Genomic DNA, 15,695 nt, shown 5'->3' on the forward strand with positions numbered 1-15,695 from the left:
ATTAATAGGTTTTCCAAAAAAAAAAGTTAAACCACATAATCGTTCATCGCCGTGTTTGTCCACGACTCACCTTGATGTATTAAAGTCATCATTGATCAAAAATGTATCGTTATTTATATTAAAACTTAGTTTTATTTGGTTCGTGAATAGTTAGAGTATTGACTCGGAATACATTTATTCAAATATTTACACAATACAACGTATGGTTAATAAAAAACCATTTGTCCCAGAACTACCTTTCATCGCCATGTCCTAAACATATTTGAGAATATTGCATATTCTAACGTTTTGCGTCGCTCCCGTTTTGCGTTAAACGTTGCATATAAGTAACGTCGAAAGGCTAGACAAGGAACGACGTGTGTACGTGCCTGCGTTTTCGAGCTATAATTAAAAGTATTCAATTTTTTTGGTACTGGACATTTTTTCTTTCATCGCCGTGGATAGGTCTAACTTCTATTTCAATAAGTTTTTAATCTCGATTGAGCATTCAATACAATGCCATTTATATTTAGCTTATTTGTAAAGTGTTCATTACTGTGAATTATTACCAGTTTTTTAGTAAATTGAATTATACCCCTTGATTTTCATCGCCGTGCTCTCATTTCCGTGGTTTCCGTGGACAAAATTTGCTATGGCAATGAAAAAAAATACACGGGAATGAAAAAAATATCATCGCCGTGCCTTGTAAAACAGTTTCCTTTAATTGCCGTGGCCACGTGTTTCATTTCCGTGACTTATGTTTGTTTCGCCACTAGACAGGAATGTATCTATTTATAGTTATATTATAAAAATAATATCATGTGTGACTGGATTTTTACACATTATATTCTATTATTATTGCGTATAAATTAATAGTATTTATTTTTGTTTCAATGATTAACTTTATCATTTAAATATTCTTGTACACTATAATAACATTTCATTGCCATGGACGCCTGTTTCATTGCCGTGCATGCATGTTTCATCGCCGTGGCACAGAATTTTCAATCTTGTATATCTCGTTAGTTTTTTAAGCTATCTGCTAGATATTAAGCAAAACTGCATATCTGATCGAAAACTTGAGAAAACACTATTTTTTATTGTTCTAAAGTTGAAGAATAAAAAATCCACGGAAATGAAGATTTTTTCGGACCTGTTGAAATTCACCCTTATACATTTAAAATAACAATAAACCAAGTCTTGATGTCAACAAACATGTTTATGATTGAACTCACAACGAAAATGATTATTCTCAGACACTTTCAACCAGTCTCTTAGGCAAGTGACATTGCTACAAACATCAATACTGATTGAATCGCTCAAATGTACAGAAGCGACAAGTCTGTCACGTGACTTATCAAAAATAATTGTCAATATCCGTACATTCAAACAACTCCAACCAAGATTAACGCTTGTCCCACTTGCTTCTGGTGGCAGACTTGCGATTTCTTTGTTATTTCCCATAAGAACTTAACACAGGATAACTATAGGTACAAATTTACACACTCTATACTCAATAAGTCACTGGTCCAATAAAACATTAGTTACGTAATAAAAGCTGTGATCATATCCATAAAGTTCTATTAATATAATCACTTAACAACAATAATTCGTCGCGTAATCTATAGAAAACTATTATTATCATTGTATTATTATCGTCCAATTTAAAGCGTTCAACCGTAGATAATACTTTTCTGAAAATGTTAAGTATGAATAATATAATTATTGTATAAAATAATTATTCTAATTTTTAAGGAAGACTGTTCAAGACACGTATAACGTTTATATCTAACGTACTGAAATAGCACCTCTTGTTGATATGTTGCTCGTAATACGAATAAAGGTCACTGGTGATAGATTGGACACAGTTTTTTTCATAACTAGGAATACTTTACAAGCAAAGGAAATATTGCCTATTCAATACTGATAAAAATTCAACAGCAAAAAGTATCGAAAAGATGTTAATAAAATCATTTAGTTCCTCAGTACTTAAAAGACAATATTTCCTATCATTTTTACTAGAATTTGAATAGTAGCAGCTAGTTCAAAATAAAAATTAACTGTGTCCAATTTACATTTACCAAACAGGCAACATCTTACATTAATTTTGCCGTAAATCAGCTATATATGTGGATTATAAACTCCCAGTAACCCGCTTTATCTACTAAATATGTATATTGTATTAACCGTACTATTTTGGCAATTAAGGAGATTACCACAGAAAAAACCACTTTACAATATTTTGTAGAAACTACTTACGTCTATCGTAACCGAAACTTGTAATACATAACTGGCATGTACATGTACAATAATGCTTTAGAGAAATCGAAAATAATACACTTAATACACAATAAATAATCGAATTGTATTATTTATTTAAAATACTTGGAAGTGAATAAAGAGAAAAGATGTTCTGTATCAAACTGAGCTGGTATTCAGTTCGGTTTAGCTGAAATTTAAAAGTACGCATTAATGTCATCCCAGTTATGTGCCGCAAAACCTGCAGATAGCAGAAAAAAATATTTACACGAAACGTCGTATAGAAATTAATTACAAAGAAAATATTATGCTCACTGTGAAAAGTTTAACACTAACTAGAACTTTACACTACAATATGATTGCAGAACAGTATTACTGAGCTTTTTTCAGGTGTGGTGTAAATAAATGCTATTATAAATCCACGTATATATAACTATACATCTATAAAACTATTGTATTTATATACAAACCGTTTATTTGTGACCCTGTAGACGCGTAGCCTCGATATTTAAGCAATATTTTTTTTACAAAACGGCCATAATATACAACATATAAGTTAAACAGGGTCTTAGCACCGATATAATTTCGTCGTAAATAATTTTTGTATGTTCAATGGAGGCCTTAAACATGTTGATAACGTCCCCATTAATTAATTTTATTATTTAATTAACATACAGCAATATCCTTTACGTTAATATTACATTTAAAACATTTGGACGGCAACTTGTTTATGTACAAAACAAACAACTTATCTAACTAAAAGTAATTCTAAAGCGTCTTATAGTAACTAAATGCAATATCTATTAACAGGAAGACTGTACGAATGCAGGCAGATGACTATAATTAATCTAGTGTTATTATGATTGTTAAAAATTTCATGAAGTCTGTCGAGAGAGCCGTCGCCCTGTGGACACAACCAACTCGATCACTCACGTCAGCATTTATTTTGTATACAGCTCTGTTCCCATAAAATACTTCATAAGTCACAAACAGTAAGTAAAACTCTTCGGCTACAAATTCAAGTTGGAAATTTTAAAACAAATGTCTCTTAAATCTTCTACGTAAACAAAAAGCGGGTGAGCAGGAACGATGCGTGTTACATTACTATAATACGAAGGCTTGTCCTAACTCGGGCTGGTCGTGTTGCTCCGGGGTTCGGGTTTGAGCGCGGCGCCGTTTATCCTCGGCGTTGTAGCCATGTTGCTCGAGTTCGCCTGACACTGAACGCAGGGCTCGAGCCGCCTGGCTAACACCGCTCGGAGTTTTAGAGCTGGCCCCAGTTTCATCTGCAGCATCCCTGTTAAGTGGTCCTCTGTAAGAAGGGGTAGACCTGAACCGTCGATTCTTTGCTCACGGAAATTCTGGAAAGAAAAGAAAAAATAACATAAACATAAAAGACATTATCATAAATTGTACCTAATGTTAACACCTTCAGTATTTAAAATACTTTCATCTAAGCTTCACTTCAATTAGTTAAATTATACAACATCATAAAATATTTTGATCTGAAATTATGTTGCATTAAGTTTTCATTTCAAATAATTCGAGGATTACAAGGTCTTAAGAGTTTATTATTAGACATCAACGAGTCGACCAGAAAAGGTGCACCTGTCGCGCTCACCGAATCTCCGAGCGACCACGACTGTGATGCTTGTGATATTTTATTACTTTTCATTCTCTTTGTAATACTATAATAACCAGTCGTTTACGCAGGAAATATGATGTCATATTATCTGTAAGAGGCACTTCTAATGCATACCTATAATTAGTAACTTACGCTCAGATGTGAACATTAATTTGAGATGTATAACTGTGTCAAGTCGTAATACTATTAACGTCGAGTGAGCTACTCCATTACACTGATTATAGTACTCTACACATGTATGAATACGTTCAAATGGTTATGATATTAATCATAAGCACTTCTCCGTGAACCAGTTACAGGTAGTGTGTCGGATGCCACCAGCGGAACCATTAACGCTCATAAAACGTGCGGCATGTGTTCTAATAAGCGATTTGCGATAATTGTTCTGTTGTAAATGGAAAGCATGAAGCCGGCTTGCGGACAGGTCGCGGCCGGCGCGTCCAGCGACCTGTCATCTCCGCGGGAACGTTGACAAAAACCGCGCCGCCTACGTGACGTCCTGCCGCTGCGCCCCCGCGCCCCGGTCTGCGCCCCCGCGCCCCGGCCTGCGCCCCCGCGCCTCCACACTGCGCCCCCGCGCCCCCGCACCGCGCCGCCGCTCGACCACTTTTTACTGCGCGACATTTGCCCGGAGTTCGATCCGTGTCATCCGACTTATTTCTTTTTTAAATTGCGCCGACGTTCGATTATTTTATTTTTTAATTTTATAAGGCTTCGACCGGCCGTTGAGCGGTAAAAAGCGATAGCGTATAAAAAACTCTATGAATAATTAAAGTGAGATAGCTACTGGCTAGATGATGGGAACGGAATTATTTAGCGGCGACAGGTCGGCGGCGGGCGGCGCCCGGCTGAGGGACAGGTCAATTTGCGGCGCTCGTTTTGTTCCCTTTCAGATTGCCATTAGCGTTATCCCAGGGCTTGGGAGCAAATTTACTTTTATGCAAATGCGGAGCCATTCCGCCGGCGAGCGAGATTAGAAAACTTCACATTATAATGTATTGAAATTAAATAAAGTGGAACGAAGATCGGAGCTAGCGAGCCTCGAGTGGTTTGGGGGCATGTTTATGTTTAATGGGGTTTATGGGGCTCCGGAATCGGACCGGGACCCTAATGTGTGCCCCGGGGTCAGGAGTGACCCGGCCGCTCAAATGAAGCGGAATGATATTCGAGAAAATTGTTTAATTGTGGCTCAAATTACTGGTTCGGGGAACCGCGCCAGACCTGTTTCGGGTTTGACCTTTTTATCTGGACGGTTCAAAGTCAAGGGAGAGTCTATGGTGATTTTTTGTCGAGGTATAATTACCATAAGAATTCAGAACATAAACGTATAAGAAATACATTATGAACCACAGTGTGTCTTGTCAACAGGATTGGTTTGATTTTTTCGAGGGTCTTTAACAAGGATCATTCAGTTTCTGCTAAGAGATATGAATAACTACAAATATTTGTTAGGGACAATGTTATACCATGAAAACAAAAATTGTTTGAAAAGTGCTCTTTATGAGTAGTCTTACTTGAAATGATTTTATTCCTAACATTTTATACACTCAAATATTTGTTTATACTAGAATATAATTTAAGGCACAACAGTTTGTATACTTTTCCAATAACCAACTTAAGAAACGCAATAAACAAGTGGCGTCAAGAATAAACAAAACAAGAGCAACATCCAAGACAAGTTTGAACAACAAAATCATAAGTAACGTTTATGACGAGGACAGCTGGATCGCAACTTGTATTATTGGTTATTATCACGTAACGCGTTTGGTTGTTAGTGCACATTGTGGGAGCAGGCAAGTAACGTCGGGCCTACGTTATTACGCGCCCTCTACACTTAACAGGTACAGCAGGGCTGTTGAGGTTTAGATGTTACTCTGTTTATTTGGAACTCGTATGTATGAATTGTTGGTGATACGAGAAGATTGATAAGTGGGTAGAGATTTGTGTTGCACTTGTTTTAGGTTTTCGGTTGTGTGAAGGTTTGTTCTTTCTAAATTTGAGAGAGGCAAATTTTGGATCTGGAAACATACCATAAGTGAGACGTAGATGAAATAAGAATGTATAATGATATCGTGTAAAATGTTAACGAAGACGAGTACCACACAGCCTCTGTCATCGACAGGATGAAAATAATTATGGTATATGAACGTTCAGATACAAAATAAGAAAAAACTAACTTTGACTTTATTTAAAGTGCACTTTGATAGCAGCATTCCCTTCCATCTCCATATAATTACAACCAGTTACGAACAAAAACAAACGCGTATACTTAGCAGCCCTATTTCGCAGATACTGCGTATCGCCCGCGGCCATGAACCGCAGCGCGCGCGCAGCAGCCGCGTCCCGAACAGGTTGCAGGGGAGCAAAAAAGGTTAAAGTATGTTCCCCCGAGGTCGAGCGGGGAGCAGCGGGGAGCGGCGGGGCGGCGGGGAGGGGGGCGGAGGGGCTAATGACAGGGGCGGCGCGGCGCCCGCGGCCGCTACCGCGCGCAAATTGATGCCTGCGCCCTCTGCCAAACCTTTGCTCCCGGCTAGTGATGCTCCACCACGATAAATTGTGACAAGCACGTTCTCGCCAGAATTATACCGACGTTTATCGAGCGAGCGATCCGAGCGCGAGTTACTGGACTGCCGTTTGTTGCTCAGTTAATTTTACAAGTGGATATTTTATGGTAAATAGCAATCAGTGGCTTGAATATTAAATGGCTAGTCTAGTTTGCAGCGGTATTATTTATAGCAGGGTAACGTAAGAAAGAGATAATACCGTTATTAGTTCAGAAAATACAATTCAAACAAAGCTTAAACCTTTTATTAAATCTCGGCGTATATTATTAAATAAATTGCCGATATGAGTTAAAACACAGATCACAGGTAGCGCACACTAATTAAATCAACGTACGTAATTGCAGCTACAGAATCAGATTGCTAAATTTTAATTATGAAATAAAACAAGAACATTCATTACAACAATAGGTATCTGGCAATAGTAACGTAATAACTTATCGATATCGAGCATCGATTGATCGCAACACTATTTAGACGGCAGGCTATAAAGATTGCTATTAAGTTTAAAGCTTGGAACGCACAGGGCTTCAGTTAGGGCTGCTACATACTGGGAGCAAACATGACACGTTGTAAACTGAGGAGAACAATGGGAGGCCAGAATTTGTTAATGAGAGTGGGTTTTAGAGTCGAACAAGATTAAGAATTTAGATAAATCAGTCTACACTAAAAGATAAGGAGTCTTTCAACTGCGTAGCAAAACCCTTTTAGTCAAATCTAAAACGTTTATTATATAAATTCATCTGTATTTATATACTTCACATTAACGTCATTTAAACAACCTTTTCTTTATAAACTATGTCATAAGGAAGGAAATCTGATAAGAAGCTATCGGGTTCCTGTACCGAAATCGTTGCCTTTATGGAGGTAAATAAAGATTTACAGCATCAACTCTACTTATTTATAGACAAACTGACTTGTTATAACGTTCTCGTACGTATAACTATTGATACTTGGCTACACCAAGTTTTTTTAAGGGAGTGTTTGAAACCCCACAGCTGGGTAAAGACCTTCCCCTTTTTGTTCCAGGCCTTTCTCCTTTCGCGATTTTTGGCTACCTCCAAACATCATGACACCACACCCCAACATCTTGACATTTAAATATAATGTTACGAAAATTGAAGGTGGACGTGGAGGTGGATCTCTACAAACAATCTTTCTAAGCGAAAAATTTCACATATTATACAATTATGTACCAGATTAAAGAATATAATAAAATTAATTTTACATTTGAGATAGTTATACTCTTGAAATGTAACATAAATAACACACATACATAGGTATTAGTTACGTGATAAACTAGACACTAAACATTTCTCGAGACTCCTGTCTTATTCTATAAAATTTTAGACTTCATATTATAGAGTATTGGTTTAGTTGGTAGCCCTGCTCATGCTGTGTTTAGTGGTGACTGACGTTGCGCGGGTGAGCTCTACCGTAATTATATCCGAGAGCATCGCCATTTCTCAACGCGAACCTTTTTATTTCAGGGATCCGTACTTAAATACGAAGATTATCGTGTTACTTCATGTTTATTGAAACTGTTTAATGGCGATTTGATATAGTTGGATCTGCCACTAATGCATGCCTATTGGTAGGTATATAAACTTCTTAATGTATATGTAAAAAATAGTAGATAATTATGGAGAAATTTGATAACTGATTGATACTAGACTATAAAATATTTTTCTCACTGCAGTTGTTAAGTCAGTTTTTCTTACACCATTCTGGTCTATTTTGAGCCATTCTGGTTCAGCTTTTGTAAACTGTTTGCCAGACTGTGAATCTGCATAAAAATTGCAGTGTTGATATTTTTGGATTAAGTATTTCCCATAAAAAACGAATATAAAGTTTTTAAGGTTAATAAGGTTAGTACGTATTAAAAGGCGTTTTGTATTATTAATAAATGTGTGAAATTTAACGATAGGGCCGTTTTATGAGTATGTTATAATCTTATCAGATCAAGATTAAATGATCTGCTTGATATAAAATGTGTTTCGTTAACACAGTTAAAAAAAACTTTATTTTGTATTCAAAATAAAAATTTGCTTTACAGTAATTATTTATATCGATCAGTAGTTTGAGATTTTGTCTCGTTACTTTATCAACTCTTCTTCATAAGATCAACATTTTGAACTCTACCTATTAATAATTTAAATAATAAATAAATAAATAAATAAATCCTGGGACAACTCACACACGGTTATCTGATCCCAAGCTAAGCAGAGCTTGTGTTATGGTAACCAGACAACTGATAAACTTACTTATATATTTCTAAATACATACATATTTTAGATAAATTACACCCAGACACCAGAACAAATGATCATGCTCATCACACATCATTTGTCCTGGGCGGGAATCGAACCCACGACCTCCGGTATAGCAGTCAGGGTCACTAACCACTAGACCAACAGGCCCGTCAAATTTAGGACCAGATTGATTCGGAAGCGACTATACAAATATAATAGGCTCTATAATGACTACAGTATGAAGTAAATTAAATAGTAGTGTAAGAAATAGAACACGTAATACATTAATGAACACTTTTGAAAGTGCAGGTAAAAGTTCACAAAGTTACACGACCGAGATTTTTTTATCAATTGTCGTTTTGTACAATTACGATCGACTTTCTAATTTTTAATCTTAAATGCGTCCGTTAAGTTTGCCCACTTATGTTATTATTTTTGTGCAAAAAAAGATTTAATTTTAGATATTGGGTGAAATGTATTTTTCTAATGCGTAATTGTATAGTTACTAGTTACTTACTTCAATGATTATTTGTTTTTTTATCATTTCAATGATTCGCTTTTGTCTTAAGATCGACCGATAATTTGACTTTAATTTTATGATGTTGTTTAACAAAAATTATAGCAAGTTTTAACTTGACTTTTCCGCATTTCATGAATGTTGTTATAGGTACTGGTTCTCTTGATAATATGGCATATCAAGTGTTATTTAATGACTGTGTTTGCAATTACTCACAAGTTTTAATTACTCGTAAAAAAACATAAACAAGCAATTGATCTGCGTTTAATAGCTATAAATACAGCTTTTGTGAGGTCTACATTTCATGTCAAAACTAAAATACATTTTCTAAATATGTCTAGCCAAAAATGTCATCAAACAACATTACATTTTGTTACGAGAAAGCTTATCATTGTTGGCATCGGCGCGCGCAAAAAGCTTCTACATAATAATTGGAAAATAGCCTAACGTTGATCTGTGGGTGTGGCGGCCGGCCGCGCTGACGGCACGAGACAGACTGACGAACTAACCCAAGCGGGAACGAGACGGGGAGAGGCGCGCGCGCAGGTGGGCGGGACTAACACACCCGAGTGTTACCGACCGTTCCCGAACACAACCGAATAGAAAACGCCCAGTCGCTAATGCTAGCGTACTACTTTCAGTATATCTTGAACTCTTGTTTTTGATAAGTAGTGTTAATCGGGGGGTCTATCTCCATTGGCCTCATGAACAATGCAAACTATGTTTGAGCAATATAGTGCCATTATATAGGTATTATCGGGCTAATACAAGCCTGGATAATAGATTGTTAGAAACGTATGTGTTGTGATATCCCATTATACAAAATTACTCGAGTGTATTAGCATTTCTATTGTTATCTCTTCGGAGTTGGTCGAGCTAATTAATTGGGTTCTTTTTGTTGTTATTTATCGATACTTTGACCTTTAATGTTGGCTACTTTTAAACTATTACAACAAGAAAAGTTTCGCTTAGGGTTTTCACTCTGTATTAGCTAAACAGTTAGGATTCCTTTCGATTTAATAATGATGAATTCTAACTGTAGAGAAACTACATAACTAATAAAATCTTTGTAATTTAGCCTTTCTGGCAGTAACCGGGCAGAGGTGTAATGAAATTAGCTATTTCATCGCACAGCGTAGAACATAATTGATTTACCCGTTGTAACTGAAATTAAACAGAGGTTAAGATAGGTTATTTAATAGTTAAAGTTAATTATTGATTCAATAGAGGTCGCTACGAGCGGTGCCGACGAACTTCCAGACGTATTTTATAAAATAATAAATTGTTTTGTGTGGAAAATAAATTATTTATTACATCGTTATACGTTACTCATAAAATACGTATGCTATATACGTTTTATGATGTAGCGAATTGTTTGTTTGTAACATCTACCTAATAGATCAATGTAATAAAGGAAGTAAAGACAGTTTATTTTGTAGCTTTAATAAAATAATGTCTAAGTTTTTGGAACCATCATTCTTACAGAGAGTAATTGAGGATGTATTTAATTTTAATCAGAACTATTTTGTAACGCAGCGCAAAATTCACCGGCTTCACTGAACTAAGGAGCTGTGATTGGATTGACAGCGCCATATAAAATACTGTATACAATTCAGCTAAGTCGAGTCACATTATAGGTATAGAAAACATAGATTTCGATAAGTCACGTGACTTCGACCTGTCAATCTGTCATCTTCATACATTTGTTTCTCAACTGAAGGTTCGGTAGTTACAATTTTCACGTAAGTAGTTAAATTCGAATTTGATATTTACTAGCTACAATATAAGGTGTAATTTTAATTAAATACCTGTAGGATGAAATTCTAAGATAGTTTCTTTACGCACTTTAATTTATGTCCATGCTCTATTTATTTTATGAGGCAAGATTGTATGTAACTGATGTTAGCTTGTTGTGTTTATAAGTGTGTAATTGAAGGTAATCTTGTGGTACCTAATAAGTGGTATTTTTAATTATATTGTTAAGTTTTCTGTAAAGATTGGTTTTGGATTGAAAAAATCGCTGTAACATAACGTCCTTCCAAAAATATTTTGTAAGTGTTTTTAGAAATTTTCATTAGCTTTCATTTTTTTGAAATGAATTTTATGTGAAACAGATTTTACAGCTATAAATAAAATACAATTGTTTTATTAACTATTTCTAAATAAAATACAAGTTTTTTTAACTTTAGCAACTACTAATAATAATTGCTAACATTAAACATGTTTTATTAACACTTAAGCAGAGCTCAACGTTGGTCGGTTTCAAAATAATTAAAGCTATATTTCAACATTTCCACCCCAGTTGGGATCCCGTTAAAGAAACATAGTTGCGCGTGCGCACTTAATATAACCAAGTTATAGCATTGTTACACCTGCTTTATTATGCACTGCTAAGTGTTTCCATGTTGCTATTACCGTTCATGAGCTACGAGAGAAAGTTGAGCTTTAGATTTAGCTAGATCTAAATTGATTAATTTTTGTTTTATATGCAACAAAGTATGTAGCTTTTTTTTCGTTTAAAAAATTAGTACATAGTACTGTAAACAAATTATATAAAGGACTTAAAAAAATGATTGTTTTTACAAAAAACAAATCGTTTAGTGGCATACAACTGTTGCTTGGTATCCAAAAAATTGACTTATAAGCAAGCTCTAAAAACCTTAGTCCTAAAGTAAAAACAATGCATACAACTGTTCCGTCCTATTAAAAAAAATGACAACTCATAAATCAAATACAATAAAAAAAACAAAACACAACAATTAGCTACGAAATCGATTCCTACTCATAATCAAACACACATTTTATTCCTATTTAAATCAAAAGTACTTTCGAAACGTGAACCGATACTCACGATTAAATCGTATTATTAACAATCGGGTAAATAGTTCTCGGTATCTCTAGAGCTGTGTTCCGGTGAAACAATCTACTTGTATCATCGACCAGATTCTATCGGCTCGTGCCACTTGCTGATAGTGATGTCAATGATTTATGGCGAGTTCACATTTTAGTCGATGTTCGTTTATCGATAATCGATAATGTTGTTTGTGTGGGATGATAGATTTGAGATCTTAGGATAGATAGTTCGATGAGTGTTTTTGATGTGGATTTATGGAGTTTATCTTGTTTAAACATATTTATCGATAAAGCGATCGACTCTTATTATGAGAATTTCAAGTTGTGATGGGTGATCGTATTCTGGATTCCGACTTGAAAGTATCCAGTTGTTACTCAGAGTATCTTAACGTTTCACAATTAAAATGGACGTAAAGCTTTAGAAGCAGTAAACTCTATAAAATTCCTAAGAAACTTCACTCAAAACAAATATTTCAAAACACTTAAAAAAACAAGAACTATTTACTCTAGCCGATGCATAGAAGTCAATATTATAGTTCAAAATTATTGAGGAAAATTCTATAATAAATAATTTACAACAAATAGCTCACATTTATCGATAGAGTCGCGTCACGTCCCTCAGCCGGCACGAGTATCGGTCGCGTGCCGGCGCGCCCTCTCGCGGTCGTCTAAAGAAAGTGCGCGCAACCGACACTCAACGTACCACGGATCGCTATCTATGCGTTTTACTTTAATCGAAGCTCTTATAGCCTTAAGTAGTCGTAACTTTGTGGAAAAACTACTGAATTAACTAGTTTTAAGAAAAGCTTAGATATGCTACTGAATGAAGTGAACGTAGGAACTGAAGAGTTTGTTGAAATGGTCTTGTTGGTTTTTAATTTCAGAATAAAAAAAATATTTATACACCTTATACGATACGTCACAGTATATTTTGGAATATCGATGGTTGTCATTTGTTTGAGAATTGATAGTATTTCAATCTCCCTGAGGGCCAAAATAAAGTAGAAAGCTACTAATAAAATTTTGACTGTGAATACCAACAATATAATGTCTTTGTCTGTATATACTGGCCAAAATCAGAACCCTACTTACATCACAAAGTTTACAACTATTTCACTCGCAATTCTGTCTGACTCATGACGGTATCGTTACACAAACCGTCCGTTATTTCAAGTGAGTCCCAAAAAGGAGTGTTTATGTTCGATCCAAGCATTCAAAGTTTATTTAGCAACACGTACTAGGATTTAAGTGGGTTTAATGTACATAGAATTAGTTAACACGCTCCGGTTCGCGAGTAACCCTTGTAGTTGGCTCGCTATCCGATATTTGCATTAGCGGCTTTGCTTTATAACTAGCTAATGAAACATGCGCTTATATATTGTAACCGTTACGTACGGGGGCCTATCGAAACTTCTTCAAGTGCAACTTTTGCTGATGTTGAAGAGGGATGCTGTTCTATGCCTTATAGAGCGCTATCTCTTTTCGCAAAGCAACAGTCTTGCTTTAAGAGGTGTGGTAGGCTTCTTCGGATGATTCAGTGTTACACTGCAGGCTGTAGTCTGTAGTCTTTGAGATACGGAATAAGGGTGACTTGTAACACTCACTTGTACATTAGATGTGGAACTCTACATTTTCTTTACTAAGAGATCGATCTTTAATGTTATGTAAGAAGTTTTTAATTCTCATTCTCGTGAAGTACCCGCGTGGGAAAGGAAACGTGTATTTTTTGTTAATTATTGTAAGACCCGCATTCTGCTAATTCGTTTGTTTATGGTAAAGTTTCATGCCTAGTTCTTTATAGGGGTTCGTTTAAAAATTCACGCAAAAAAAATCGAATTACCTTGACGGTTCAATACAAAAAAAAACAATGAAAATAAACCACCTTCTATTTGAGAACTCTACTACCCAATGAAATATCACGCAATTACCCGTTACAGGGAAACGCATAATACTAACGCATGAAATATGACATAAAACACCCACACAGACGAACACACGCATGCTAATATTAAACTCATCCTTCAATTCTGTACTTATACCCAAAACCCACCCCACGATCAGTTAAACGTGGATCAATTAACCGGAGTTCGCTCATAACGAGCCAGCATAAGTGATCGGTGTAGATATCGCATTATAACAGGTATAGTTATTAGCTGGGCTGCTTTCATCCGCAACTAGTTCGGTGGCAGAATTCATGGCCCTTATAAGGAGCACGCGGATATACTAGGGCGAGGGTGACCATGATTTTTTTAAGAAAGTCTTTTCATTATGAAAAATATGTCTCAGCAAATTTTTAGTGAAATTTAAATACGATTGTTTTCCCACGTGTTATATTACAAATAGAATTTCGGTTTGATTATGTCGTAGCATTTTCAAAGAAAACAGCGAAGTAATTATTTCATATAGCAAAGCCAAAACAGACAAAAAAATACTTGTATTGGAAAATCAAGAAAAAAGAAAAACTTTTAAAGAAACTCAAACGCTTTCAAAGAACATGCAGACTTTTGACAACGCTATGAAAAATAAAACTCTTTTTTTCATAGTTGTTGGTACACATTACCTCTTAGCCCACTATATAATGGTCGCCCTACAAATTACAAGTCCATATCTCGAGGCGGTTCGCGACACCGACACGATAGCTCATGCGTTCGTTTGTTTGTACCATTGAATATACATGAGGCTTGCTTTATTTGCAGAGCTACGCTGTCTTACTACGCATTAGTGTCGCCTATTGCTTTGTAGCCATGCAAGTTTTATCTGCGAATTTGTTTTAGATTGTATGATTATGAGGGCTGTGGTTAAGGTGGAATATTTGCATGTTATTTTTTTGTGGATGTGTTTTTTTGTTTGGTAAGTTGTGATTCATATAAGGTGATTGTATATATGGTATAGTCGATTTCTGAAGGAAATAATCTGAGTAGGCAGTGATGCAGTGCAGTGACCGTTACACTACCCAGTCAAAGGTCGTAGGTTGGAATCTTGGTACGCAGCAGTCTTTTCGAATTCATGCGCGTATTACATAGCAATTATCACTTGCACCAGCCGACATTTTCAGGTTGTGTTAGTACACGTTAAAAGTCTACGAGTGGTTTGAAAAAACTGTAATCAGTTTGTACATCAACAATACGAAAAGAAACAAGATATTAGTATTGTTGTTCTAAATTTCTGCTTACGCTCTACACTATGTTTTTTAAGCTCTACGTATGGTCCTAGGAAAAAAGGCGGTTCAGCAAAAAAATCTTAGCTTAACAGTAACAAAAACGAAAAGAAAACGCGATGCTGCTTTATTAAGAAAAAACATATGAGCTTTTAATTTTAAACTCATGTTACTTCTTTCCTCTCCTAACAAATCATACACACGTAATGTAACATCTCTACAATAACAAACGCGTTAGTTTTCGACTTGAACTAGTGAGGGGATATTACAAATCACCTTTTACGGGTTAAACAGTCGATAAATCGTTCCGGTACACCCACAGAACGATGGTATCGCGCCAGTGGCTTTGTGGTGTCTCAGACACTAACCGAACTCGCCTGTGGCTACTTAGATTCATAAACGATAATTATAACATTCTCAAAAGTGCGTTTCTTTGGTAGTCACGTTGCTGGCTCGGAATTATTTTATAAGA

General features: G+C 35.8%; 1 protein-coding gene across 1 annotated transcript in view; it reads right to left on the bottom strand.

The window, feature by feature from the left end:
- Positions 1-1,154: 1,154 nt before the first annotated feature.
- The window catches only part of LOC113502032 (polyhomeotic-like protein 3), a 65,760-nt gene continuing 51,219 nt past the window's right edge, over positions 1,155-15,695 (bottom strand). Inside the window, exon 7 of the mRNA XM_026883397.1 lies at positions 1,155-3,599. Coding sequence (XP_026739198.1) covers positions 3,363-3,599 — 237 coding nt within the window. The 3' untranslated portion in view covers positions 1,155-3,362. The remainder of the gene's footprint in view (positions 3,600-15,695) is intronic.

This window comes from Trichoplusia ni, chromosome 16 (genome assembly GCF_003590095.1).
Source record: "Trichoplusia ni isolate ovarian cell line Hi5 chromosome 16, tn1, whole genome shotgun sequence".
In the NCBI taxonomy this organism is placed as follows: domain Eukaryota; kingdom Metazoa; phylum Arthropoda; class Insecta; order Lepidoptera; family Noctuidae; genus Trichoplusia; species Trichoplusia ni.